The sequence below is a fragment of the Nipponia nippon genome, unplaced genomic scaffold (assembly GCF_047370975.1).
Source record: "Nipponia nippon isolate SJK-2023a ecotype South Korea unplaced genomic scaffold, ASM4737097v1 scaffold_1, whole genome shotgun sequence".
NCBI lineage: Eukaryota > Metazoa > Chordata > Aves > Pelecaniformes > Threskiornithidae > Nipponia > Nipponia nippon.
The window spans coordinates 28,894,877-28,922,015 of NW_028262290.1; the positions used below are offsets into that span (position 1 = coordinate 28,894,877).

The 27,139-nt window shown below is 36.4% G+C and overlaps 1 protein-coding gene across 3 annotated transcripts in view; it reads left to right on the top strand.

The window, feature by feature from the left end:
- Nucleotides 1-27,139, top strand: part of MMP16 (matrix metallopeptidase 16) — a 189,036-nt gene that overhangs the window by 147,557 nt on the left and 14,340 nt on the right. For all 3 annotated transcript variants that reach the window (XM_087750275.1, XM_009469276.2, XM_087750283.1), the window contains one exon: nucleotides 17,997-18,135. In XM_087750275.1, coding sequence (XP_087606401.1) covers nucleotides 17,997-18,135 — 139 coding nt within the window. The remainder of the gene's footprint in view (nucleotides 1-17,996; nucleotides 18,136-27,139) is intronic.

Below are 27,139 nucleotides of genomic sequence, written 5' to 3' on the forward strand. Positions count from 1 at the left end.
TTAGGTAAACATTTTGGGAAACAATTGGAATGGCTTGTAATGTAAGCTTTTTCAAGCAGTGGTATTGATCAGTCTTGGAAATATTTGCTTCATTTTGATTTACAGCTAAAGCTTTATATTCCAGAAGTATTTGTGTATTTTTGATTTCTTTGTTTCTTTTTTTTTTCTCTTTCAAGGGGCTAAGGGTCCACAATGCAGAAGTTTAACAGGTGTTTAAATTAAAAGAAACTAACCTCATTTGTTCCTCTGAATTAGTCATTTCCTATGCAAAACACTGCACTACTAAACAGTTAAGGTCTTAAATAACTTAGAACAACGTCCATGTTTATTTTTTCAACAAATCAGTGAAACACTACTCACACTACTGAAAATCTATTGAAAAATATCAAAAAGTTATAATAGATATTTATTTAAATCCTATATTTTCTTCTTTTTATAAGCTATAGCTTGAATACTTTAAGTGTTGCCTTCCTTGCCTACTGAGTGAAAACTTGGCCCAGTTGAAAGTAATGGGAAAAAATTCCATTGACTGTAACAGATTCAAGATTTCACTCAGAATTAAGTACCTTTGACATGACAGGGACACTATCTATTTTGAGTAATACGTATTAGGTAAAACAACACAAGAAACAGCAGATTAGCTTGTAATACCAAGCATATGAAATCAAAAACTGTTTTCCTCTGCAAAATCAAATTTGATTATACTACTTGTCCAGTCTATAAATCAAAATGAGACAGGGAGCATTTTAATTAATGTTTGACATATTTGTCTGGTGAGAATATCTTCAGTGAGAATAGACTGTATTAGGTCAAAGGTTATACTTGATAGTGACAGAGTTCAATGCTTTCCCATTCTCCCTAACAGTTCACCAGTGTTCCTCCTCAATCTTATCATGATGGAGCCTTTGCTGATGTTTTGGAGTGATGTCTGGCCAGCCCTTTATAACACCCACAGTCATTTACTGCTTCAAATTGTACATTCCCAGCTTATGTGTAATCAGATGTAATTTACAATATTGCATATTCACTGATAGGAATTCCTTCATGTTCTTCATGATCTAATCCCTGTATCTGAATGACAGACACAGTGAGCAACGACAATTGAATAACTGCCATTTTCATGTTTGCGTTGTCATGACAGATGTCACTGTTGGCTGCTCTTTGCTGGATATGCCACTCTTAATGGCCTGTTCTCTTCCGCTATTGCTGTCAACCTCAAAGCTGAGTCACTCCAAGAATATTGCTGTTCACCCACTGGTTACAGTGGGAACTTCTACAGGCTTTTTCTAATCTTGCCACTTCCACGGGGGAGAAGATTTACTTAGCCTTGCCCCATGCTACTCAGAGCTCAATTTGGTACCCAGGGTTTTTTTATTTTTGTTGTCAGCACAATTTCATAGATCACAAGCATTACACTGAGATCAAACAGCATATATTAGCATCTTAGCTTGCAGTGGCTTGAATCCAAAATAACCCCCATACACTCACTTATAGAGTTTCTTATGTCATGTCTTCCCCTATTTTCATATATTATCATCTTATCAGAGCTTGTTGCTTAATTCATACCCTAAACAACAAGAAAGATTGAATTATGAGCAACATATATTCAACTCATATTGTATATTTTTAAAATCTGAATTTGGTTATGCCCTGGTCTGCACATCTTGCTCTTTATAAGTGACTTGTGTGGACTTTTGTAAGCCATTTGATGATTTACAAACGGCCTCTTGTTAGTCCATTACTTAAGTGTTTAGTTAGCTAGCTCATTAGTTTCAATCTGTCTCAGAGTACTCATCTCCTCAATTGCACAATTACAAAGTTAGATTTTGGGGCAAAGATTTGGACATTTTGGTCTTCAGAGTATTGCATTATTTGACTTCCATGGCCACTGAGGATAATACAGGAACAAAAAAGGAAGCTTAACCGAAATATATACTTACTTGCATCTAGATAAGTTGTCATGTATAAAATTAAACGCATTCTTACACTGTTTACAAATGTCTGGTTCCTTTTGCAAAGAAACCACAGCTCTGACCTGAATAACTACATGTTTTCTACTTTGTGTTTTCAGAAATCTTACATTTAGGTATACCATCCCATGCAGTTTTGAAGGCTGATATACATCTTTTCACATCTACTCATTGTAGGTACGCATATGTGGACAGAGGTGGTATCACCCTGAAATGAGTAGGGTAGGTCCTCTTCCATTTCCCCTACACAGAATATGTAAAAGGAGTGGGATACGCTCTTGAAAACCTCAGCCTGGTTAGAGCAGCTTCAGTCTCTTGTTTATGTATGGACTGTCCTACACTACTGCAACCAGGAGGAAATACTTAAATTAATCACTGTTTCTTGCTCCCACCTGTGGTTCTCACATGACTCATCAGGGCACTGCACCTTCTTTTGGTTTCCTCAGAGAATCCATGCAATATGCAGTGTGGTGAAGGCAGGATGACATGGTAAGTGGTAGGATGAGCACATACTGCATCTGCACTTAGGATCACATCAAATTGCATCTGTATTGCAAAACCATGAAATTTGGCTTCAGTGATTATGAAGCTTCAATGGAGGGACATGATTACTTTAGGTCTTCAGAGAGGTAAGAAATGTCAATGTGAGAGTTACCAACACAGCTTTTTTTCATGTGTTGTACTTGTGTGTGTGTGTATGACATGTACATTGTGGTTTCCATCAGTTCATGCTATGTCCTCACCCAGTGACATCCATCTTTCTTTACAACTTGTAATGTTACTGTTCTATTAATTAGGAATATTTTGGCCAATTTTGGCCAGTACTTAAAGGGGAGCTACAAAGAAGCTGGAGACTCCCTTTTTACGAGGAGTCACATGGTGAGGACATGGGGTAATGGGTACAAGTTACTTCCAGGGAGATTCCGATTGGACACGAGAGGAAAATTTTTCACAGTGAGAACAGTCAATCATTGGAATAATCTCCCCAGGGAAGTGGTTGACTCCACTACGCTGAACATGTTTAAGACTCAGCTGGACATGGTGCTGGGCCATCTTGTCTAGATTGTGCTCTTGCCTAGAAAGGTTGGACCAGATGATACTTGAGGTCCCTTACAACCTGGTATTCTATGATTCTGTGAATTTTCATTTATTCTTTAAATGTTTTTTTCCTCTTGCTTTCTTGTGAATGCTTTCCTATTATTAGTCATAGAATCATAGAATGGTTTGGGTGAAAGGGACCTTCAAAGATCATCTAGTCCAACCCCCCTGCCATGGTCAGGTACATACATATGCATATGGAGAGAAACACAGATGTGTATGAATTTATAGGTACAACAGAAATGTGAAAAGACTGGTGATATTGGGATAAGTCACATAAATGTGACAATTCATTCTAGAGTAAAAAGATCACTGCTTAAAGGAAATTAAAACTGTATTACATCTAGGAAAAATATTTGGAGTACTAATTTCTGTGTTCCTATAATATCAAGAATAGATTTTTGATAGTTGGTTTTGGCTAATCTTGGTGGATATAGTTTGTTACTCCCTTGTCTTCACAAGCTTTTGACCAACAAGAGTGAATGATAATGACTTTATTTCCACAGTGAAAAGAGACTTAGAAGCTTCCTGTAGCTGGAAACAATGCTAAATGATGTCCTAGGCATGCCATAGTTCATAAGCCACAGGCTTATTCACATAAGTGAACATTATTTTTTACTGAGTGAATCCTTCTGTGCGCTATTTGCCGTTTTCCAGTCTTCTTGGTTTGCCAGTGGTATCTGGCTAGGTTAAAGAAACTAGAAACGAGTATTTATGGCTTTGGCTTAATCATAATTTCTCCATTTGACTTCTTTCAATGTTTTCCCTGTCTGCATCTAGAAACTTTGATGAAGCAGGTCATACCTTCTCTTGGATTGTCAGTAACTTTTGGCTATCTAGGCCCATAGCCTCCATTCCAAGTTGATTTAATCCCTATGATTTGGGGGTAAAAATAAAGAACGGGAGTTGAGTTTGCTCTCCTCTGGCCTTTTTGATTTTCAGGGAGTGCCCGAATCACTACAGAGGGCCTGATGACTCATACATATTTGTAGTAGCTGTTAAAATAGTCTGCTCGCCCCTCAGGCAGATGGTGAAGCATCATATTACAAGTGATAAAGGCGGACAAGTAGAGAAAACACAGTTATTCGGATTTCATTAGAATGGTTGCTCCGTTTTGCTTGGACAAAGATAAGTCTGTTCTGGACCATTTTCACATATTGGTGTGTCTGTTCCTTAAAAATGTGGAGTCAACAATTTCAGATTGATAAGAAATAGATAGAGTATAATTCAGGGTGGGGCGGGGGGAAGTTACAAAAAAAAAATGTAGGCACACAAAACCTAATATTCCTTATTCTCTTCTCATGGCTCAAGATGGATAGCAAAAATAAATTACAAACAACTGTGGAAAAAAAATCCTTAATTTTTCTATAGGATCCTAGGTGGTACACTTGGTATTCTCCAGGAAGGAGATTTCTGTTGTAAGGTCGGTGCTATTGTTGGTAAGGCAATATAGCACAGTGCTAGGGAATACTGTGCAGCTGGGAAAAGAATCTTGAAAATACTTTTATGCTGATAACCTGTCTATTTCTAGGGAATTGCACATGTTTTCAAATCCTCTTGACAATGTTATTAAAGGGAAAAAGGTAGTCCAAGTTTCTTGATATTCTTTATTGTAATGAAATGGTAAAAGAGGCTGTAAAAGGATGGAAGAAAAGTGGAGAGTATGACATATAATATCAGCAATGACTTGGGGAATGGAGCTGTAAAATTAGTATTACTGAGCTTTCAAATAGAATAGAGGCTCACATGTTTGTCAGATTTAAGCTAGCAAACTGTCATAGAAAAGTATTTGTTATTTAGTTTCCCACAGAGCGCATCAAGAGGGGAATGTGTTAGTGTGAGAGAAGTACCAAGAAGTAGGTGTTGGTAAATGAAAAAGGAGACTTAATTCATTTGAACAATATATACATCATATACCCTGTGATATTTCCAAGAACCATGACCATGTGTTGACACAGCCTGTATAGATGCTCAGAAAGCCAGTCTTCATTCCAACTCAGTTTTACACTGTTATCTGTAGAGATAGGGATAGCTACTGCAAAGCAGACATCACCTCATATGCAACTACTTATTAAACCTTTTCACCCCTTTTCATTGTTTAGCCCCTACTATATACCTGCCTGGTTTCAAAGACGGATCTATCAAGAATCCTTTATTTGAATTATATTACATAGACAAGCATGTGTATTAATGAAAACGTGTCATACTTTTTCCATTTGAGTCATCATTGTTAGAATATTTGCTGTTTAAATATAACATATACCTCAGCTGAACACTTTCTTCTGAATACCAGGAGAAAGTTTTTCAGTTTTAATCAAGAAAATTAGTAATTTTTTAATAATAAAAAAATGCCCAATTTTCTTATCTTTCCATGGTGCAGAACGCACCACCGCTCCATGAACTCACGAAGCTCATTGACTTTTATGTGAACTCCCTATGGGTGCAGGGAACAGAACTGGGTTCAAGAAAACTTACAGATGGTTTTGTAGGCTCAAAGTGCAATCACTACTGGGGAAATAAACAGTCAACTGCTCTGGAAAGGCCTAATGTTCATCCTGTGGATGAAGGGTTTTGTGCAGTACTTCATGTGCATGTGCTGTTACCTACAGAGCATTAGAGGGAATGTGAGCATTCCAGAGATTCTTGGCTGCAAGCCTACATTTGATGTCTTTAGAGGTCTTTATTGTGCCTCTTTTATGGCTGTCTGTTTGCTTCTTCATATTGGATCATCATCATGGGGCAAGGGGAACATTTTATAGTGTCTCAGTCATTTTAGTTATTTGGACAAAATCAGAATGCATTGAAATGCTGAATTCAGTTAGGGATACAGAAACCCACCCAAAGGGTGGGTTCAATTTTAATTGAATGATCAGTTGGCAAAGATAAAGCATTGATGACATGACTCTCATATGCGAGTTGTTATCATTAATATGCTCTGGGACACAACAGAAAAGCAATAGCACTGCGCAATATCATCTCCACTTGTACCGTAGTGCAAGGTCTGTACCCGTCAGACTTGTAATCCGAATAGATACACTGGACAAGTTCTGATGTAGAAGATTTTCCAGGAAGAGACAAGTATTCTTGGAAGTGTATTCTTGGAAGTATATGATAGTGATATAGCATGTGGTATTCTTCCACATAAGGCCCAGATCAACCCATGGTGTTGACAGGGGTCTCTAAGATTGCTGAATTTCATGTATGATATAAGATCTAGTGTCACCCTGCCACTGGTGGTAACCAAAGACTCCAGAGCTCATTTTAAAAGTGTTCTGTGTAACAGTATTTCCTTGAACTGAAAGTATGTATAGATACTTACAGGTTTTGATTGCTTCAGAGTAGTTTTGAAAGGTTAATGTATATAAAGAAAAGAAATGGATAAATGTCATTGCTACTGTCTACACAGGAAAAATAGAGGATGGATGGATATGCATCAAAAATTTATAAAAAGCTCACATACAATTCGATAATGAAGAAATTATAAAATACATATTTGAGTAAGACTGAAAGAATTAAAATAAAGGATATGAAAGAATCATTTACTAATAAGAACTGAGCTATAACAAAATGAGGATACAATATTTCAAAATTAAATATTAATCAAATGTATATCAAAGTGTTCTTAAATTAATTACTTCCATAGAACACCAAATACTAATAGCAGTCTTAAGAGGTGTTTATTTTAGAATGAATTTGTTCATATGCAGTAATTTAAAATTGTTAGTTTGAAATGTAGAGATTTTTTAAAAAAGTGTTTTCATCTGCACTGGAAAGGGCAACAGCAGTCATGCCCTTTGCAGTGCAGATGAAAGCAAGATGGGTAGTTACTGCAGTTAGTTACTGTGCTCAGCTGAGCAGAGACAGGAAAGAGCCGGGATTTAAATCAAGACATGTCTTCCAAAAGAGAACTATAGCCAGGGTTGTGGATGCCTCTGCAAGTAGGCTCCGTTCACTACATTCATTTAAAGAGGTCATTTCTCTGTCAGTTCTCTCTGAATTATACCAAGCCTGTTTCCTTATGGGCATTTTTTTAAGCCTAAGATCTATTTTTAAGAGCTGTTTTTCTTTGTGTGTGTGTGTCTTATGCATTCAATATTCAAGGAAGCACACAGAGTATTTGGATATACTAATAGTCAACCAAATAGATGTCCAAAACTATTTCTGCACAGGAAATGACCAAACTGCATGAGGTACTTGGCTGAATATTTTGTTATATTTTGCTTAGGAAGAGGTAATGTAAGTTCACAGTATGGTGCACTTTTTTCATATTTGCCTTGTAATACGCAAGATATTTAGCAAAATTTCAATATATGATACCCAAAATAAACTTCATAGTTATATTCTAAAAATATTAATAGTTTTATATTCTTTTTATGTTGATGATTTTAGACAAAATAACACCTCTTTGAAATAGTTGAACAATGAAAGCTTTCTTTCAAATGAGAAAAATATAGCACTAAAGAGTGATTTGCAGAATCTAGTATGAATGGGTGTTGTTCAAAGCTTGTTGAAGAACTGCAGAATTCTTGTATAGCTTGTTGTCAGGTATTCAGTATTACTCTTTGTGTATTGGAAATAAAATCAGAAATTCCTCAAATCTGCTACTGAACATGACAGTGTTTTGAATATGAAAAACACTCTGAGCGTGGAGCAATGCTTTTGCCCTTTCTTAAATACCTTACCACAGAGGCAGCAGCAGCTTGGCTGAGGGGCTCAGCTTGTCCTGAGGTGGGTCCATTGGAACCGGCTGGAACCAGCTGTGTCTGGCACAGGGTAGCCCTGGCCTCCCCTCACAGAGGCCACCCCTGCAGCCACTCCCACCAGCACCTGGGCACCGACACCCAATACAAACGACCCAAGTACGAGTTAGAGAAAGAGTAAAAGAAGGAAGCTTATAAAGAAAAGAAGAAATTCAAAGATAAAATAAAGGAGGAGAAACTCTGGATCTTGGATCTACCACTGTGCGGCACTAGAAGTGGGAAAACTGGGATGCAGCTGGTAGTACTTTATTGAAATTACTACAGAAAGTCAGGAGAGTTTTCAGAGGGATTACCAATGTTTTGGCTTATCGACCATACTTTAGAATTTTATGTTGAACGTAAAGGAGGTATTTTTGTTCCAGCTTCAGTCATAGTTCCTCTTGTTATATTGCGTCATCCGGGTGGTGCACAAACCAGAATCAGACTTCGGATAAGCAAGAGTGCATATTACGATTTTCTTGTACATAGTGTCCATGAATGAGATCTATACATCAGTTTATAAATGAAGGGGAAAAAAAGAGGTTTCTCTTGGGAAGAGAGTCAGAGTGTATCTGAAATGCCATAGCCCTTTGACTCCTTTGGAAAAATAAATGTTATTTTTCATATTTTCCCTAATCTTTGAAGCCTAATTTCTGGATTACTGTAGCTTTTTTTTTTTTTTTAAAAAAAAGCATAGCTATAGATTATAGCATGAGCAATGAAAAACAGTTTTTCACATATCTCAAATACCAAAAGAAGCTATTCAAGTCAATAGTTAGAACTCGGAATATGAAGCCAAGAAGGTAGATTTTAACATAAACAGAGCCATTTTTGACCTTGAATAAATTACTTGACATTACTTTACTTTGTCAGTTACATAGAAAAACAGATAAGAACAGATACTAGAAAAAAATATATGCTACTCCTTAGAAAAGATTTCCTAGATAAAATCACTAGATAATTTTTCTGCTTGAAAATGTATTTACACCAGTGAACTTTTTATGTCAGAGGCTCAGCTGAAGACAGACACTTTAAAGTGGGCTCAGCATAGTACTTCCCATAAAAACCAAATGCTTAAGTTTACCAGTTTTTTACTTGCTCCTACTCTGAGTCACAGCAGTTAGTTCTTTTGCTCATGGTGTTCGTTAGCATTAACACGTTGTTAAGAAAAAGAATAAGATCATAACAAACAATGGCTTTAATTTGTCTGGAGGAGTGCTTCAGTGTCTGATTAGATGACAATAATAAATGGTAATTAACAGCGGTTAATAAATTACATCAAGGAAGTACATTCCTTGTTTGGGAATGTAAGGAAGCAGCAGAACTTGCAATAGCATTTGGTGATGTTTTTGCTTCCCTTTGTTTTGAATCCAGTGAGTTGGTCTCATCTCCAGTGAGGAGATGATCAGGAGGTTCAGGAACTCAACACAGGAGGTGCTGAGGTTTTCCTGAGCAGTGTTAAATGCTCTGACTTCTCACAGTCGTTCTCAAACCACGTTTTTACCCTATTACAACCATGCTGTTGTCTCAAACACATTAGGAAAGATGAATTGTTTCTAGAAGTTCAAATAAGTCATCTTTAATGCATTATACATTCATCTGTTAATGAACAGATAACGGTCCTTTGTAGTTTTAAAGGAGCTTTGTTTGTTCTTAATGTGAATCAGCTTAATAATAAGCTGAGCTAAAGTATTCTGTGTGTGTATAGAATGGTCCCTTTAGTTAATTGTTTCCTAAAATGAACTAGATTGGTAGCATCCATTTAATGTCTGATTCCAGTCTCACTAGAGCCAATTGTTTTCTGCTGTGGAATTAAGTAGGAACTGAAGTGGGGCTAGTCTATAAGTTGCTTTGCAAATTCTATATGGAAAAAAATGCAAAACAGAAAAGAAAAATAATTTCAGCAATCATTCTCATAGCTGAATTGTGCTAATATTTTTTCTCCATTTAAATCCCCTGGACTGTAACTTCTTTTTTCTGCTCCATGAAAATTATTTCACAGAAAGTTGCTCAGAAGCATTTTATTCTTTTTTTACCCATGATGTGCAGTGGTGTCCTTTGAGTTAAATGTTATAAATTCCAAATTTGGAATGTTGAAAATGGATGTTATTAAGAAATAGTGGAATTCTCGAAATGAGTAGGAACAAAGCCTTTAATCCCACATGGTGCAGGCCCAGTATTACCATCATTGAGATCCCCTGGTGAAATTCACATGAACTGATGAAGTAGATGTGGAAAAATGTCTTTTGAGATTAGATCAAGATTTTTAAAAGGATATTCCTGATTTATTTTGACTTAGATACAATAAATATACCTTGCATTTCCCAAATTCAGGAAGTTTCTTAATATTCCCATAGAGGTGTGTAGTAGAGGAACTTCATTCTCTCCCAGATCACTCTGCAGGTTCTGTCCTCTGGTAAGTTTCTCTGTACATAAGTGGAACTCTTCTTTCTCTGTAAGAGAAAAAATTAAAGTTACTGAACAGCTTAGTATATTATTTACCACTGGCTTTTTTTCACAGTACTCGGGAAAAAATTAGAAGGATACTCATTTGTCTGAATGTTTCAGTCTGCCACTCCTGCTCTGCATAGCTGCTGGGTATGCTTAATTTTCCATTGACAAAGGCTTGCTTTTGCACATGGTCAGAGGTAGTTTATGGGAGAAGACATGACCCAGTGTGAAACCTTGATGTATTTTGTCAATAATATTAAGCTACAGTATTAACTGGAATTCAGCATTTGATTAACATTAATTTAGGGCAGAAGTATTATGTTTATTTGCCTTTTTTTTTTTTTTTTTTTAAATCAAATAGGCCAAGCAGTGATCCTGTGGAATCTAGCCATAGTAAAACTTCTCTCTCTAGCCTCTGTAGATATTAAATTTTTCAGTTTAGCATCTCATTCCATCTTTTGGTGGTGGAATACCCTTAACAGCACTATATATATGTATACTTCAAAATCAAGTCAGAGTCTCAGTACTGACCGAGATAAATTCATACAGACTATTTGTTGTACAATACGAGGGTATTTCACAAATTACTGGGGGTTTCACACACATTTTTATAATTATAGTCAAAATATTATAATTTACAATTGTGATTTGTCCTTGTTTTTCACCTGCCCTCTGTCTGCCTTAAATCTTTTCCTGCTGTGTACCTGCAGTGAGTTTTAAGATTCCTTGTAAAACCAGCATAAAACCTAATTTCTGCTAAAGTCAGCTTAATCTTCATCTCTAAGTAGTGACAAAAGTTACCACTTGAAAAGTTTCCATTTTTTTCTTCTTTCTAGCTCTTTGGAGATTTTTTAGAATGTCTATCACACTGGGCAGCCTTTCTGTTTTTAGTGGGTATCATTTGGACGTCTGAGTCAGAGTGTCACATGTCATTACAGAATTGCAGATAGAGTTCATTAGGTATAAAATAAAGGTCAGAGCTCTAGAGATTTTGTAGCAAATTAATGTTTTATTGTTGGCAATGGTTGTTGGTCCAGAGATGCGGGAGAAAATGAGGTGCTGAGAAAAGAAAGCTCCATTAATTTTGCATTAAAAAGTCCACTCTTTTGTGTATTATGGATGAACTGAAATATCTGGAGACTGTTTTTAATTCTCCTACCCGTCATCTGTGTCCCTTAAGGAACCTGAGATATGTTTAAGGTGAGAATAAATATCAAAATTGAAATTAATTATTCATAGGAGTACAGATTTTAGTGTTCATTTGAAAAAAAAAAATGAGATGGCAGCAATGCTTACCAGCATCAAACAGAAATAAATAAAAAGAAAGTTACAAACTTTTTAGTTTAGAAACTTTGCTAAAAGCATTCATAGACTTGAACATGAAGAACAATTTAACACAATCATCACTATAAAGCTAAAATTGGTTTATTGTAAGATTAGGAGGAGAATGTATCTAACAATAAAGTATGAAAAATATGCATTATGAGCCAGATTTTTTGACTAATACACTCTTCCATTCAAGATTCTCCAAGCTGTTAATAAAGAAGTGCTTTTATGAGGAAGGTATTTGCTATGATCTTACACAACGGACTATATTTTAGTCCCTTAATCTAATCACTGCATTACATATGCACAGAAAAAAATACCTAGAGCATTTACTGGCAGTGCAGAATGATTTATGTATAACTTCTGTTGACTTTGTTTTCTCTAAAAAGCTTTATTGTCTTTTTTTTCTCAGAAGTATCCCATCTTCTAATTAAAACAAATTTCATAACAGTCAATTTGAGTGACTGCTCCTGCTTCTTCATCCTACTATTACTCTTTATTCATAATATTGTTTCTGAAACAGCTTACAGTCTCTCCTTACTCAATGCCCATTTTTTGATTCTTAGATATATTGCTCACTTTTCAAATAATTTTTTGGGTTTTTTTGTTTCAGTTCTTCTTTTTGAACTGGGAATAATTATCCAAGTTTAATTTACTTTGTATATCTATAGTCATAATATTTAATGATCCACTATAATGCAAGATATCAGCTGCACAGGAGCGATCCATATATTTGGAGCTATTGGGTAACTACAGATGCTTACAAAAAGGCATTTGCTAGACAGCAAGGAAAAGCACTAAAAGCTATGCATTCAATGTATGTGTTTGTCAGGCTTGGAATTAGAGTGCATGTGACAAGTCATGTGTTCAACCTGTCTATAGCGGTTAATGTGTTTTGGGGAATTAAAATAACTAAAAGTATATTTAACCAATATAGTGGGAAAGACAAACAGTTTTTCAATACACAGTATTTCTCAAAAGAGACAAAATTGTTTATTCAGCATAACCAAATACACCAAGACGTGTTTTGTCAGGGAAACTGTTTCAAGCTATTTACTTCAAGTGTGAAAGACCTTTCTTAGAGTGAATATACTTTCTCTTGGACTGTGCCTCTTTCGAATTTCAATAATAGCTGAACTGTGTTGAAAACACATTTTCATTAATTGTACCTGTTTATCAAAACACAGATGATAAAATTGCTGGTAAATATAACTTTGTTTAAGAAAAACTAAGTACATTTAGTTATATATGCTGAAATGATCCATTCTTTCTATAAGCAGAGCCTATCCCATCTGATACCTCAGAAAGATCCTTGGCCTGCTTTACAGCCGTATGCTAGAGTTTCTTAACTTGAGTTCCAGAGTTTGAACTCTGGCAGTCTAAAACCGTTGAGTCCAGTATGTTCACAGGAAAGTCAGCAAGAAAAATTAAGTTTACATGAACAAATTATTCTATCAACCTCTGCCAACATCTACCTTGCCCAGTCTTATAAATGATCTAAACTTCCAGTTGTGCTCTCAGACATTTCCAGATATTTGCTGATTCTTTTTGGTCTGTCTATCTCTAAAAAGACATCTGTTGGCAAATCATGTGCCTGCTTCTGTCTGTTTAAATAAGACCATAAAAATGCTAAAATTATACATTTCCAAAATTTTATTCAGTGGAAACCTGTAGGGTCCTTACTGATGAGCAATACCAATTGCTCATGATTATTGCAATGGTATGTAAATCTACTGAAAAGAGAACAGGAAAATAAGGAGTCTATGGGATTCCATCAGCAGAAGAGAGAGCATGGTATGTTATGTTCACAATTATGCTTCAGAATGGAATATTTAGACAGTAAAGGCAATGGCACAGGAAGATCTTATTTCAAGCCACAAATCCTTTATCCTTATATTGGCCAGATGTGTTACAGTATAGAAAGGTTTCCTGGAAACAAGCAGAAGGATTTAGTCGACAAGGTGGTTTTAATATGAAGCAACAAAGATCTTGGATTAGATCTTGCAGTAAAAATGCTACTATTCTTGGTGATGAAGAAAAAGAAATAAAGTGAATGAAAGCTGAACACCAGTGAGCAGCTGTGACTGTTGCTGATTGCTCATGGCTTTTCACACTGTGGGTTGTTAAATTGTCGTACACATTTCTGCAGATAGCTGTGAATGCTCTAAGTTTGCATGTGTTTAGGAAGGAGTCCAAAGGAGTAAAAGTCCATGAAGTGCTATTAATCACAAAATTATCGCCTTTGGTTCAGGAGGTCCCTGAACCACAAGTGATGGGTGACTGGGAGAGTGTATCAGAGAGGTGACATTGCATGTTGCCTTTGTTTTTATTGTCAGAATAGAATAGAATAGAAGTACAATAGTGCAGTTGGAAGGAACCTACAACGATCATCTAGTCCAACTGCCTGACCACCTTCAGGGCTAAAGTCTTATCTCTTAATTTGCTAGTGACTCCACTGGAGATAGGATACAGGCCTAGACAAACCCTGATCTGGCCCTGTGGGGACAGCCTTATGATTTTATGTTCTTTGCATTATGACTGGTTGAACTCAGGAGACAAAAAGTAGAGAATGGACGGGATTTTTCTCGCTTGCATTTAGAAGCCCACTTTGTACTTTGCAGACATCTAAACAGGAGCCAGGTTTCTAGATTCCCTTTACAATCAGTGTAGAGAAGTAAACAACCAAGTGAAGCTTACCTTAGAATGTTTCTATGAAGGACATCTATTGTGCCAGGTTCAGTGATTCATTTCTAAACAGATTTTTATATTGTAGACATATAAATCTGGTCAAATCAATTCTACTTACGTAACTCACTGAACACTCATCTAGTAGTATTAGTACAGAAGCAGTAGTCTCATTTCTTTGTAGAATTTGGGAAGTAACAAGGTATATATTAAAAAAGGAAAAGATCTTGAAGATTCATGATTTTCCATTACACCATTTTAGATACCATTTCTGTCGGAAGTATCTCTAAAATGGCTATAGGATAGGGTGGGGATCTTCTATAAGCAGTTTCAGGTGAGAAGGCATGTGCCAGTCCAGAATGGATGTGTATACACAGTGAGAACCTGCTGAATTAATTTCTTGTCAGATACCTTGAATTATTTCTTGTTGAAAGCTTATGAATACATAGTATTGACATGGCCATATATAAAAACAAATATATATATATATATATACATATATATATGTATATATATATATACACATATATATAAAAACAAATTCCTGGGGCTATGCTGCATGAATCAAACATTCCAGCTTTGCCATAATTATATTATTGTGAAGATTTTAATTGTGGTATAGCAGGTCAAATTATTGGTTTGCTAAGGGATTTGAGAAAAAAAAAATAAGAATAGTCTCACTATTATGCTGCAAATCACCAATATTAAATATGAAATACACAATATGACATATAACTCAATACCAAATTTGCAGAATATAATTTTATTGGTCTTGTTATCAAAATGAGTTAATGCAAATATATTCCACAAATCACTAAGGCTGAAACATAACTCATTCTCAAGAAGAGGATCTTCGTTGACTTGTTGATTTCACAAGTTTTGTTGCACTGTGAAATTTGTGTTTGTTACAGAATCAGTTTCTTTCAAGAATGCATGTTTAGTCTCTTTACTGAGGTCATTCCACTGACACTTTGATATTATACCAGAAATCGCCATGATGGCATAGTGCTAGCCAATCAACAGTGCAGTACTGCCTAAACTAAAATGACTGCTTGCTACTCTGGCCACATCTATCTTTTAACACTTGGAATTTTGTGAACTATTGAATATAGCCGTGACTATTTAAAGTTTGGTGTTTGGGTTTTTTTGTTGCTGTTTTTGTTTTTTTTTTAAAAAAAAAAAAACCTGTCAAAGGAATTGATTGAATATGTAACAATGTAGTTTAAGTCTGATCAAAAGAAGATTATTCCTGCCATTAGAACTACAGAAATCCTTCTCTTGTAATATAGTAATGTGATATGCAAGATCTGCTTTGGTGTACTAGCTGAAAGTTGACATTCATTAGCCAACCTAGAATGTTATAAGCTTTGTCTATAGCACTGATGTCCAGACTTTCTGGAGTATGCACATTATATTGGGAAACTCCTGAAAGCCCGAACATTTCACTTACAACCTTTGTTCAATGAAGTGATTATGTGTGTACTTATGTCCTTTTGTATTCAGCTAAGTAGTCAGCCTTTGTTCAGCTTTAAATATCTTGCTTATTTTGTACCTACAACTTGATCAATGTCCTTCTAAGTTAGTGGACATTTTATGAGAGCTGAATATGTTCCTTCCTGCAACTAAACATTGTTTTCTAAGATGTGCTTTTGCAACCAAATTCAGACAAATAAAAAGGGTTATCTATCTTGGAATGAAGAAAGACAAGACTGGAATATTCCATTGTACTGAAGATAGTAACAGATATCACAAAGACTGCAGTTTTAAATCACTGCATCTTGCTACTTGTTTGTCCTTTTTTTAAACTTTAATAACTGATCTCTGAGATACTGCCTGGCTTTTGAGGGTTTTATAGAAATTTGGGGAGGACAAAGAACTCTTTGGCCTATTGAGACTTATCATTACATCATTCCTCCCTAAGTCATGCCTAGATTGATGATGTCTAAAAAAACTGACCTGAATCTGTTTCAATGAAAAAGTACTTCCAAATGTCTGCTTTGAGGATATTCCCCTTAATTTTAATTTTTCAAAGCCCTCTTGTCTTATGTACATGCTATAATAAAAAGTAACAGAGGCTGACATTATCTGTTCCAGCACTGAGAACACATGATTCAGTTAGGCCTTCCTAAATACTTCTATCTCTAAGTTGTATTCCCCGACTTTTGCCAGTTCTCTTACTGGAATTTAGTCAATTAAATCCTAAAAAATTACTTTGTTGACCTTCCTTAAATGCTATGATATATCTTACAATAAAAGCTGAAAATAGGAATCTAATCAGATGAGAATAGTTCAACTGTGTTACACTAGCAATGAAATAGCTAGACATGAAAAAAAGGTGGGAGATTTTAGTACTATTATTTCCAGACAATTGCAACTTTTCAATATAATATTTTTCAGGTTGTGTAAGCTATTTGAACTTTTTTTAATACTAAAGTTCTCAGAAATCTGGGACTCAAAACAACTCTTTCAATTTTAGACTCATTTATGCATATGATTAAGATGTATTTTTGTATATATATTGAGCTGTTTTGTATTTGTATAGGTAGTACTTTTTGTGGAGATTTATAAATTGTTGAGTCATTGGAAAGATGAACAATTAAAGAGAGCTGTGATCTCAGGTTTGGAAAGATGATGAATACAGTTGATCATAAGCCTGCTCCTGCAAAGTATTAATCTCTCTAAGCTGTGCCAGTTCCCAGAAGAGCACAGATCTCTTTTGCTTGGCAAGTTGACCTATACAGAAAGAAGGCTGAACTGCCATGTAAAACTGTGACAGATATCTGACAAAATAGCACTTTCTTTATCATTTAAGGGGTTTGTTTTATATAATCTTAATGCTGTAAAAATATGCAAATGTGTGTAAAAAGTTAAATACTTGCTTACCCCATCCTTCATCTCTAAATATTGGATGAACTGGAACTGTTGTTATAAGAGCTGAAGAGGTCCAACAGTGACATCTTTATCAACACCCACCTAATGTGTCACATGCTCATTTCTCAACTTGAACATTCCTCATTCCTCAAGAATGCAACTTCCGTATGACTCTTACTTAAAGCAATAGCATATTCCACAGGGAGAAGCCATTTTAAATGACAACAAGCTAAGAGAGATTTACCAGAACACTGGATTTAGCACCTATAACTGGCTGTAATAGTAACTGTTCTATTTAATATTACATGGAAAGACTGCAAATCTTCACTACAGTAAAGTTGTCATGAAAGTGTAGTTCTTCTGGGACTGATGTAGTAATGTTACAGCTGTATCTATCAACCTTTCACTGTTAGCAGCCACTGCAAAAAAATGGCTTGCAGAATTAGTTGATCTTCAAAACCTGCCTGTAGTCCCATTATATTAGACTTACACATATGCATATGGTTCGTCTAAAAGCACTTGTAGTCAGTCCACAAATTTTAAGTTGGGCCCCTTATAGGAATGATGTTGGGAAAGTTAAATCATATCATACAGCACGCTGTATGTTCTCGTGAAAGCTACCTACACCTAACACACAGTTCGCATGGGTAGCTTATTCCCATCTCAGGGAACAACTAGTTCTGACACATTTGTAACGTTTGGATGTGACATGAATGCAAACAGAAATATGGTTATGCAAACAGCAAAAGGTCATGCTCTAAAAATGCTAGGATAGGCTGTTCAGTATTTTCAAGACAGCAACTGAGCACATATAAATGCCTCAAAGCATAGTAAGAGACGTATATTTGGTTTCCAGGATCAGTGGTTTTGGCGAGTCAGAAACAACAGGGTGATGGACGGATACCCCATGCAGATTACCTACTTCTGGAGGGGACTGCCTCCCAGCATTGATGCAGTTTATGAAAACAGTGAGGGGAATTTTGTCTTCTTTAAAGGTAAGAAAAGAAGAAATGTAAGATTTTCAACTGTGATGATTTCTTGGAACATATCTTGCTTATTTTTACTAATGATTTGTAAATCATGTTGCAAATTGGTAGCTAAATGAAGAGTATATAAGTTATGTTTTCTCATTTTGGCAACTACAGCTTTAATTTATGATTACCCTTCAGAGTATCCCATCATGTACATATTCAGTAAAAATTTAGAAGTATAAATAAGAGACAGCAATGCAGTGATCTACTATGACATCCTCTTGGAAAAATGTGGATTAGGAAGCAAGAATGAACACAGTTCCGTGGATTTTTTTGTGGTTCTCTTTGCTCTTCTTCCTTTTTACAAGTGAAATTTGCATATATTTAAATTACATCTGTGCTACATATAAGTCACTGTATTGCACTGTACTTGTTTCATCTGAGAACTGTGATGTTAGGAGTTTCAGGTGGGAAAAATAAATATCTTTTTTGTAGATGTCTATTTAGTATTTTTAAAGAAGCATAAACTCCAGAAAATATGTTGTATGCATTGAATTTTTGCTAATCATTCTTTTCAAGCTTTCATTCCAGGCATCAGTCGTTCTTGAACATGCATCTAATTTAGATTTAATGAGAAAATTATCCTATATGTTAAATAAATACCTATTTAGTAACAAAAGAGTGAAAACCATAGAAAGTATGTTTTATAAGATAATAATTTTGGAGAAGAACGAAGAATGAATAGATATGTGAAAAATAATTCAGCTATTTAGTGTTGTGAGTGATTCACTTGTTAACTCATTACAAAAAAGTAGAAATTTTGTTAAAGTTATATCAAAAATGAATTCATTTTTACAAGTGGAATAATTAACAGGGAGATAGAAATAATATTTCATTCAATATGGAAATATTATAATCTTGGGAATGCTAAATGGAAAATGTTTAATAACATGCAGAAACACTGCAAAGCTGTACAATGAAGATGAAATTTATGTCTTACTAATAGAGAAATTGTACTTTTTGTGTGAATCATAAGGAAATTTACATTCCATATAGTACATTTTCTATTTACATGACTTCAATACAACATATGCTTTTATTTCTGTTGCCATAAAATAAAATTCATGTCATAAACTCTGGGAAGTTGATAAGATTGGGAATCATGATCAAGGTACCTCCAAATCTTCATCCCTCTGCTTGATTTTTGGGTCCATGGGAGGATACAAATATTATGTTGTAGATATTCCTTTGCTCATCACTGCTACGTAGAGCATTCCAGACCTTTACCTTGATAATGCTCGGATCCATTACCTGAGCTTCAGACAGAAATGATCAAGCTTAGTCTTATACTTGCTTTCTTTTCCTTCCCAGGAACCTCAAAATATATTTTATCATTATTTAACTCTTCACCCAATGCTGACTGACTCCTGTTAGGTCTTAGAGGGATGGGTTGATTCAGTAGTCTTTAGGTTATAGATAACAAAAATCAGGAGTAGGGGAACTTCTCTATTTTCTACCTTGGAAATTAAATAATCAGGATTAATTAAAGTGAGCAGAAGCAGCAGCATTGTGCTCTTAGAAGTCAGAATATTGTGTTCTTTACCTTCCTCATCATCCCCAGTTTACGCTTTCTGATTTCAGACCAGCTAGTTTTGTGCTTTCTAGCTGATATTATATGATACTTGCATTTTCTGTTGCAGGTATTTTTCTACCTGCTTTCTTTCCAAAGTTCCTTCCATTATTTTTCCAGTGACGTTTGTATTATCCCTTTGTTTGCCAAGGTCAAAAGTCCTCGGATTTCCTTGTGTGAATTTTTGCTTCTCTGCCACTTCCTCTTCGTGATTTCCAATATCTACCTGATGGTGTTTGTCTGTCAGTGTAATTCATGTTTTTCCACTGCCACAGAATCAATAGGTTCAGCTGAGTCTTTTGTATGTGTGTCCTTGAAAATTCCTGTTAACCAAGGATCTCAGCTGCCTTGAGGAACATGATTGCAGAAGTCTATATAAATAGACTGTAGGTAACAATCATTGTCTCATTTCTTCCATTCCCTCACAGAATTTCTTCTTGGGAAAGGAGTATATGTCTTTCTCCCAAAGGTGCTAGAAATAGACAAGTTGATTGTTGCTAAGTTGATGAGCAAGTAGGACATGTTATCCAGGTAGTTTGCTTTACGAATCTAAAACTGGTCAAACCAAGTAATTTCTAGAAGGAGCTTTAAATCTCAAGTCTGGCATACAGATGTGTTCACAAAGCACATATCTAAGCCAACATTTATGTCCATTATTCAAAGAAAAAATAGAAAAGATGGAGTGAGTGCCATCACAGAGCTTGGACTTGAATAATGTCACTATGCGCTCCTCTCAGAAAACTTTTTCCAGATCACTTCATTTTAAGACTGGTCAGTTCTTCACGGTAGAAAAATGTGGTGTTTTAATGAAGACATAATTTACTTGCAGATTCTTAAATAAAGTCTCCAAAACTTCTTCTCAAGGTATCAGTAACATCCAGTGTCCTGTAAGGTATGGAATCTTGAATCTCTGGTGTGTGCTGGAGAAACAGGTCAGCGTGTAAATATCCTCCCTTCAGAACAGGCACTGCTTCTTCTGCAAATGCTCAAAGGAAGGTTCCAGGCACGCCTTCCATCTCCATTTCTCTCTTTCACTCACTTTGGAGGCTTTTTTACTAGTATGAAACAGGGCCTCCTCTGACTGGTTTTTCACTCCTGCTTTCATACTTGTGGAGCAATAGCTCTGCTCTGAGAAAGGTGAAGAAAGGAGTAAATCGATTCAGTCACCTGTGATGGCTAGTGAGTAATTGCCGCCTTGCTTCTCCTTACATACCTACACTGTCACAAGTTTGGGATAAACAATGTTCTGTTAGGCCAGTGACATTTTTAAGATGCACTCAAGATAGACCTTGTGAACCATACTGGTTTGAAACATTCTGTTTATGTCTTTAGAAATCCACAAATCTCATTTATTTTCAACAATCTACACTCTGTTTGATTTGTTTCAATCCTTGTCTTTCAGGATGGCAAACATCAAATTTGAAACATTTGATTTAAATTATAAAACAGGTTTAGATCTTTATTACTTTTTTTTATTAGCATTAGATTTTTCCTTCCAAAGTGTATACAGTTAGATTCATGATATTAGTAGACTTCTTCTTTACAGTAGTAGAAATATAGATTAGTAAAGGTATAAAAGTATTTAAAAACTAACATTTTTTTAAAATGGGAGCTATGTTGTAAAATATGAGCCATATGCAAATGATATAAGATGGCAGCTCAGGAAGGAACATTTATTTATGAACCTTTGAAATGTCTTTATAGCTTTTTTTTGCTATGAGAAATGTAGTTATTCTTAACTTGTGCTAATAAAATCTATCAGTATATTTATATCTATTTGATATTGATCTCCTGAGAATACTTGAGGACCCTGTGAGATCATGCATAATGTGTCACCTGTGTATAGACAATCAAGCTGAATCAAGTTCAAGACTATTGCATCAAGTGTCTTCTTTGGTTTTGAAATTTCATTGGTTTTGATTTTTTTTTAATTTTACCATTTTAACTTTTATTTCCTTTTTTTTTTAATTAATATTTATTTACCCAAGGAAAAACAATTGTAAAAATTAAGGAGCGTGCTTGTAGTGCAAAGCGATGCTTGCTCATTTTGGGTGGCTTAAGATACTTGGCCTGCCTCCTTGTGCCTTATAATGCTCATAAAGTACATAGCAATCTGGTGGATGGCTGCTTACAAAAACCAGATGTTTACATTCTTATTCTTCACTGCTGCTGTCCGTGCTGAATGATAATAAGAAGATGGCACCAAAATGATACTTTTTTCTTTTTTCTTTAATGAGGAAATGTGAATAGTAAAATTTATTCCGTGTACCTGTGGGAATTTATATGGTGCTAAAAATGAAATTGTCAAGCCATCTGCACTGTTGAATGTTATGGAAAACCAAATGTAGCAATAGAAAGGCTGTTGTAAAACTCACACTACCAGTGCCACCATCATAACTTTCAACTGCACTTATCCCCCTGCTTGACAGTTTTATTTTGAAAAATAGATTTACTATAGTGTCAGATCATGGAGCAGAGAAATGATAGAAACTTAATGTAGGAAACAGAGAATGAGAAAAAGGAAGCATGAATAATAATTTGGGGATACTAGTAAGAAGATACTTGATCCTGGCTTAAAAGACCAAAATTAAGAGCAAGGGTGACTGGAGAAAAAAACTCTTCAGAATAAGATATTAAAATTTTAACTCATTTCAATTGAATATAATTCCTAAAAGTTTTGAGAATTTGTCTCATCACTGTAACACAGTGATTATATGCTGTATCCTACACAGGTCTTACACTACACACATATCATAATTGCATATAACATGAACAAAAAACTTGGTTGCTGGCAACTCAGGACCACAACTATTCAGCATTCTGATTCTACAAAGGAAGAACTAAAGTTGCTAAAAACTGCGTAATTGTTTGCAGTAGTCCGTAGTCTGAAGAATATCTGGAGTTAAATATTCAATATTATAAGTGAAGCATGGCAAAACAGATACCCTTTATTTCCAGTATTTTTTTTTTAGAATGTCAAAGATAGATGTTGAGAGACTTCAAATAATTGCAGTCACAGTTCATCCTTCTCAATTTTTTCCCTACAGTGATGATATTTAACAAAGCATTATTGCAAAAAGTAAGACATTTTGACTTTTTTATCCCTTGCTTCATTCTCAGCTTGTGACCTTACCATTCTGCTTGTTATTATATTAGATCTTACATTAGGGAATAAAAGCAGAGAGATGAAACATTCTGAAGGTTAGCCAGACTTCATGAAACACGTGGTGCTTTATTCTCTGTGAGAATAACAAACCCACCAGCCAGACCTTAAAAACAACTTTGTAGAATAAATAGTGGTGATTTCTGCCAAGGGTATAGGTTAGAACTCTGAACAAACATTAGTTATCTATAAGAAGGATCAAACTATAAGTATTCTAGTTTTGTCATATATTCTTTATTTCCACTATAATCACAATTAATGAAGTGTATTGACTGTTTACTAGTAGAAGTGGAATATGAGCTAAATGAAAGCATACTGACTTAACCATTCATTTTTAATACATTTTAAGATACATAAATATAAGTTAGAAATTAAAGGAGGTAATTCTCATCACAGTCAAGCGTCTTTTGCACTGATTTTCAGCCTTAACTCCTAATATTTGGTTCTGAGTATGAAAGCTTCTCATTTTTTCTGACTTTTTGGAAATCCTCTGATCAACAGCCACCCACTTTCCTCCAGCTGCAGGACAGAAGCTAAATGGAAAAAACAAACAAACAAACAAACAAAAAACCCCAAACCAACAAAACCAACAACAAACCACCTAAAACCCCCTGAAACAATCAGACAGAAACAAAGTGAAAATTGTCACAGATGGAACATTTGTGTTTCTTATATACAGTCCTTCCTATTAACAATCAACGCAGTTGTAGCAGACTAAACATGTCTTCCAAAGCAAATGTTAAATACAATTCTCTCTAGTTAGAATCAATAGAAGTCTTGCCCACATGTCAGAGCTCTCAATCCCCTACTGTCTCCATAAAATACTTAAATTTACCTTTTCTCTGTTTACCCAGAAAGAATTTTCTTCTTAGTAAGAAATTATGTGAAGAAGAATTTAGTTTCTGAAGTCTGTGTTCCCACATCTACACTTTCCTTCTACTTCAGTATATCTGAACATGCAACAAATACCTGGCTCAGTGGTGCTGTCACTTATAATGGTGTGTGCTCAACCCTTGTTTGTTTTCGTATGACCCGATTTTGTTAATAGCTAAATTTGACTCGTTGGGTATGGCTGCTGATGATCTGTTCCTAACAATTGCTGTTACTTTTATTCCTTGTGAGGTACAGAGAAAGGTAACGGCATTACGTACATCACAGCGTATGCCTCTCAATGCTGTGCAACAGCTGTCATTTTGAATGATTTTCTGAAACAGAAATGAGCTGGCTCAGTATCGTTCACTGGATGCCATCTGTTGTTCACACCATAAGTACCAACTAGTAAGGTCCAAAATGCATGACTTCTCTTATCATTGCATTTGAAACTGCCATTACCATCTGAAGCCTTCTGTGTCCGGTCATGTGAATTGGCAAAAGGATAAACCACATGGGAGAAGGGACAGTGAATGACTGAAGATGCTCACCCCTGTCATGATCAAACCCTGATTTTGTAAGGAATCTCAGTAGAGGTAAAAGTCAGGTTAGCACAGACCTTAATCCCAGGTCAACACAGACCTCAGCTTTCCATGACTGTTTTTCATAGATCTCTGTGTCTCTTTTATTTTCAGTACTTCAAATGGCTCTGTACATACTCATTCTTTGAACCCTTTCTTCCTTCAACTGGCAGCAGGGAGAAGATGGATCTGTTGAACAAACTGTAGTGTCTGTGCTTGGAAGTGGGTGAAAAGCATCTGTAAAGAAGCTGATAAAAAATTTACTCTGGAAACCCAGCATGGGAGGGACTGAAACTACATCCCTTCTCCTAATTAAAACTGTGATAAAATAAAAACATGCTTTAAATCACTACAATACAGATTAAAAACCTCCCTTTAAACAAACACTTAATATTACTGAGGGATAGCTAAAATATAAAACCAACTGCAAAACAGCTCTCAGGTTTTTCCATCTTGGTGACTCTGGCATACACCTGACCCTAGATCTTTGGGTTACTATTATATTTCCTTATAAAATATTTATACAGCACAGTTCCTTAACCTCCTAAGTCTGTGTAACAGCCTGTCTAGCCTTACAGGTAAGTGTAATGGCTAATATGAACAGCCATGGTTTTATCTCTTAGGATCTCTTTCCAAATGTGTTTGAGCAAAATATATTCTTAAACTTTTCCCCTTATATTTTAAATATCATCATCATAAGTAACAATGGATAGACCAAAGTGAAGTATCCAGTAGGCCAATCCAATAAATATGTTAATGGATCTTCTCTAGACCTTTCTGTGATGTAACTCAGAAGCGTCTACAGGATGTCAAAGAGTATCTTCTCCTTGAGTGTCGTTATCACTAAAAATAGCAATGCTTTTTGGAAACACAGATGAAGGCAATGCTTTGAAGAGAAAATAAACACATGGTTCCTATGCAATGGAACTTATAGTCTAACTCAGAAAGAGTGTCCCTGTGGCCTAGATGACATAATGCAAAGAGAAGACAGGCCTCAGAGCAGGCTCTTCAGATAAGTACTAAAATGCAAATTATGCTCCCTTTTCCCTATTTCTAGGGGACATGTGAGGATCTTTATTCCTTTTTTTCAGCCAAAGCTGTCTGTGTTTGAAAGAGAAGTCTCTACTGAAAAAGACACAGGTGAGAAGTGTATTTTGAAGAATTAGAAGAAAGCATAAATGAAGATAGTTGCAAGAATAGGACAGGAGGCACAGTATGTTGAGAAGACCCTAGTAAAGAGTCTGGAGGACAACACAATTATTGGGAAAAGTGTTAGACTAAAGGCTTAATATGAGATGATGAACCAGGTGAGATAATCATTGAAGTGTTCAGTGAGGAAAAAGAGCTTGGCTAGGAAGCTAGAGCAAACTGAAGCTGGGAAACTGGAGTTGTGGGCTGGTGAAGCATGGTGGGTTGACCCTGGGTGGACACCAGGTGCCCATCAAAGCCACTCCATCACTCTCCCCCTCCTCACCTGGACAGGGGAGAGAAAATATAAAGGCGTGTGGGTAAAGATAAGGACAGGGAAAGATCACTCACCAATTACTGTCTTGGGCAAAACAGACTTGTCTTGGGGAAATTAGTTTAATTTATTACCAATCAAATAGCACAGAGTAGGATAATGAGAAATAAAACCAAATCTTAAAAACACCTTCCCCTCCCTTCTTCCCAGGCTTAACTTTACTCTCAGTTTTCTCTACCGCCCCCCACAGCAGTGCAGAGGGATTTGAAATGGGGGTTGCAGTCAGTTCATCACACATTGTCTTTGCCGCTCCTTCCTCCTCAGGGGGAGGGCTGCTCACACTCTTCCCCTGCTCCAGCATGGGGTCCCTCCCATGGGAGACAGTCCTCCACCAACTTCTCCAATGTGAGTCCTTCCCACGGGCTGCAGCTCTTCACGAGCTCTTCACGTCCCTTTCACGGGGTGCAGTCCTTCAGGAACGGACTGCTCCAGCATGGGTCCCCCCACGGGGTCACAAGTCCTGCCAGCAAACCTGCTCCAGTGTGGGCTCCTCTCTTCACGGGGCCACAGGTCCTGCCAGGAGCCTGCTCCAGCGTGGGTTTCCCACAGGGTCACAGCCTCCTTCGGGCATCCACCTGCTCTGGTGTGGGGTTCTCCAGAGGCTGCAGGTGGATATCGGCTCCATCATGGACCTCCATGGGCTGCAGGGGGACAGCCTGCCTCACCATGGTCTTCACCACTGGCGGCAGGGGAATCTCTCCTCTGGCACCTGGAGCACGTCCTCCCCCTCCTTCTTCACTGACCTTGGTGTCTGCAGAGTTGTTCCTCTCACATATTCTCACTCCTCTGTCTGCAATTGCCCAAGGTTTTTTTTTTCGCCCTTCTTAAGTATGTTAACCTGGAGGTCCTACCACTGTCGTTGATGGGCTCGGCCTTGGCCAGTGGTGGGTCTGTCTTGGAGCCAGTGGCATTGGCTCTATCGGACACAGGGGAAGCTTCTAGCAGCTTCTCACAGAAGCCACCCCTGTATCCCCCCTGCTACCAAAACCTTGGCAGGCAAACTCAATACGTGAGGTAAGCTACCCAGTTACAAGAGAGAGCATAGGAAGCATCCTCTCCAAAAACAGTTATGGGGGGGCTACACTACAAAACACTGGTGCAACTGCAGCTTCTGTAGACATGCATACCCCTATATAGACAATATATTTAGCTAGTAACTGCAACAATAGTTGCAGTTTCAACCACTGAGCATTGCTGTCCAGGAGGCACTAGGCTATTATTTGTATTTAAGATGGTTTAGGTAACCTGAGGTTTGTGTAGGC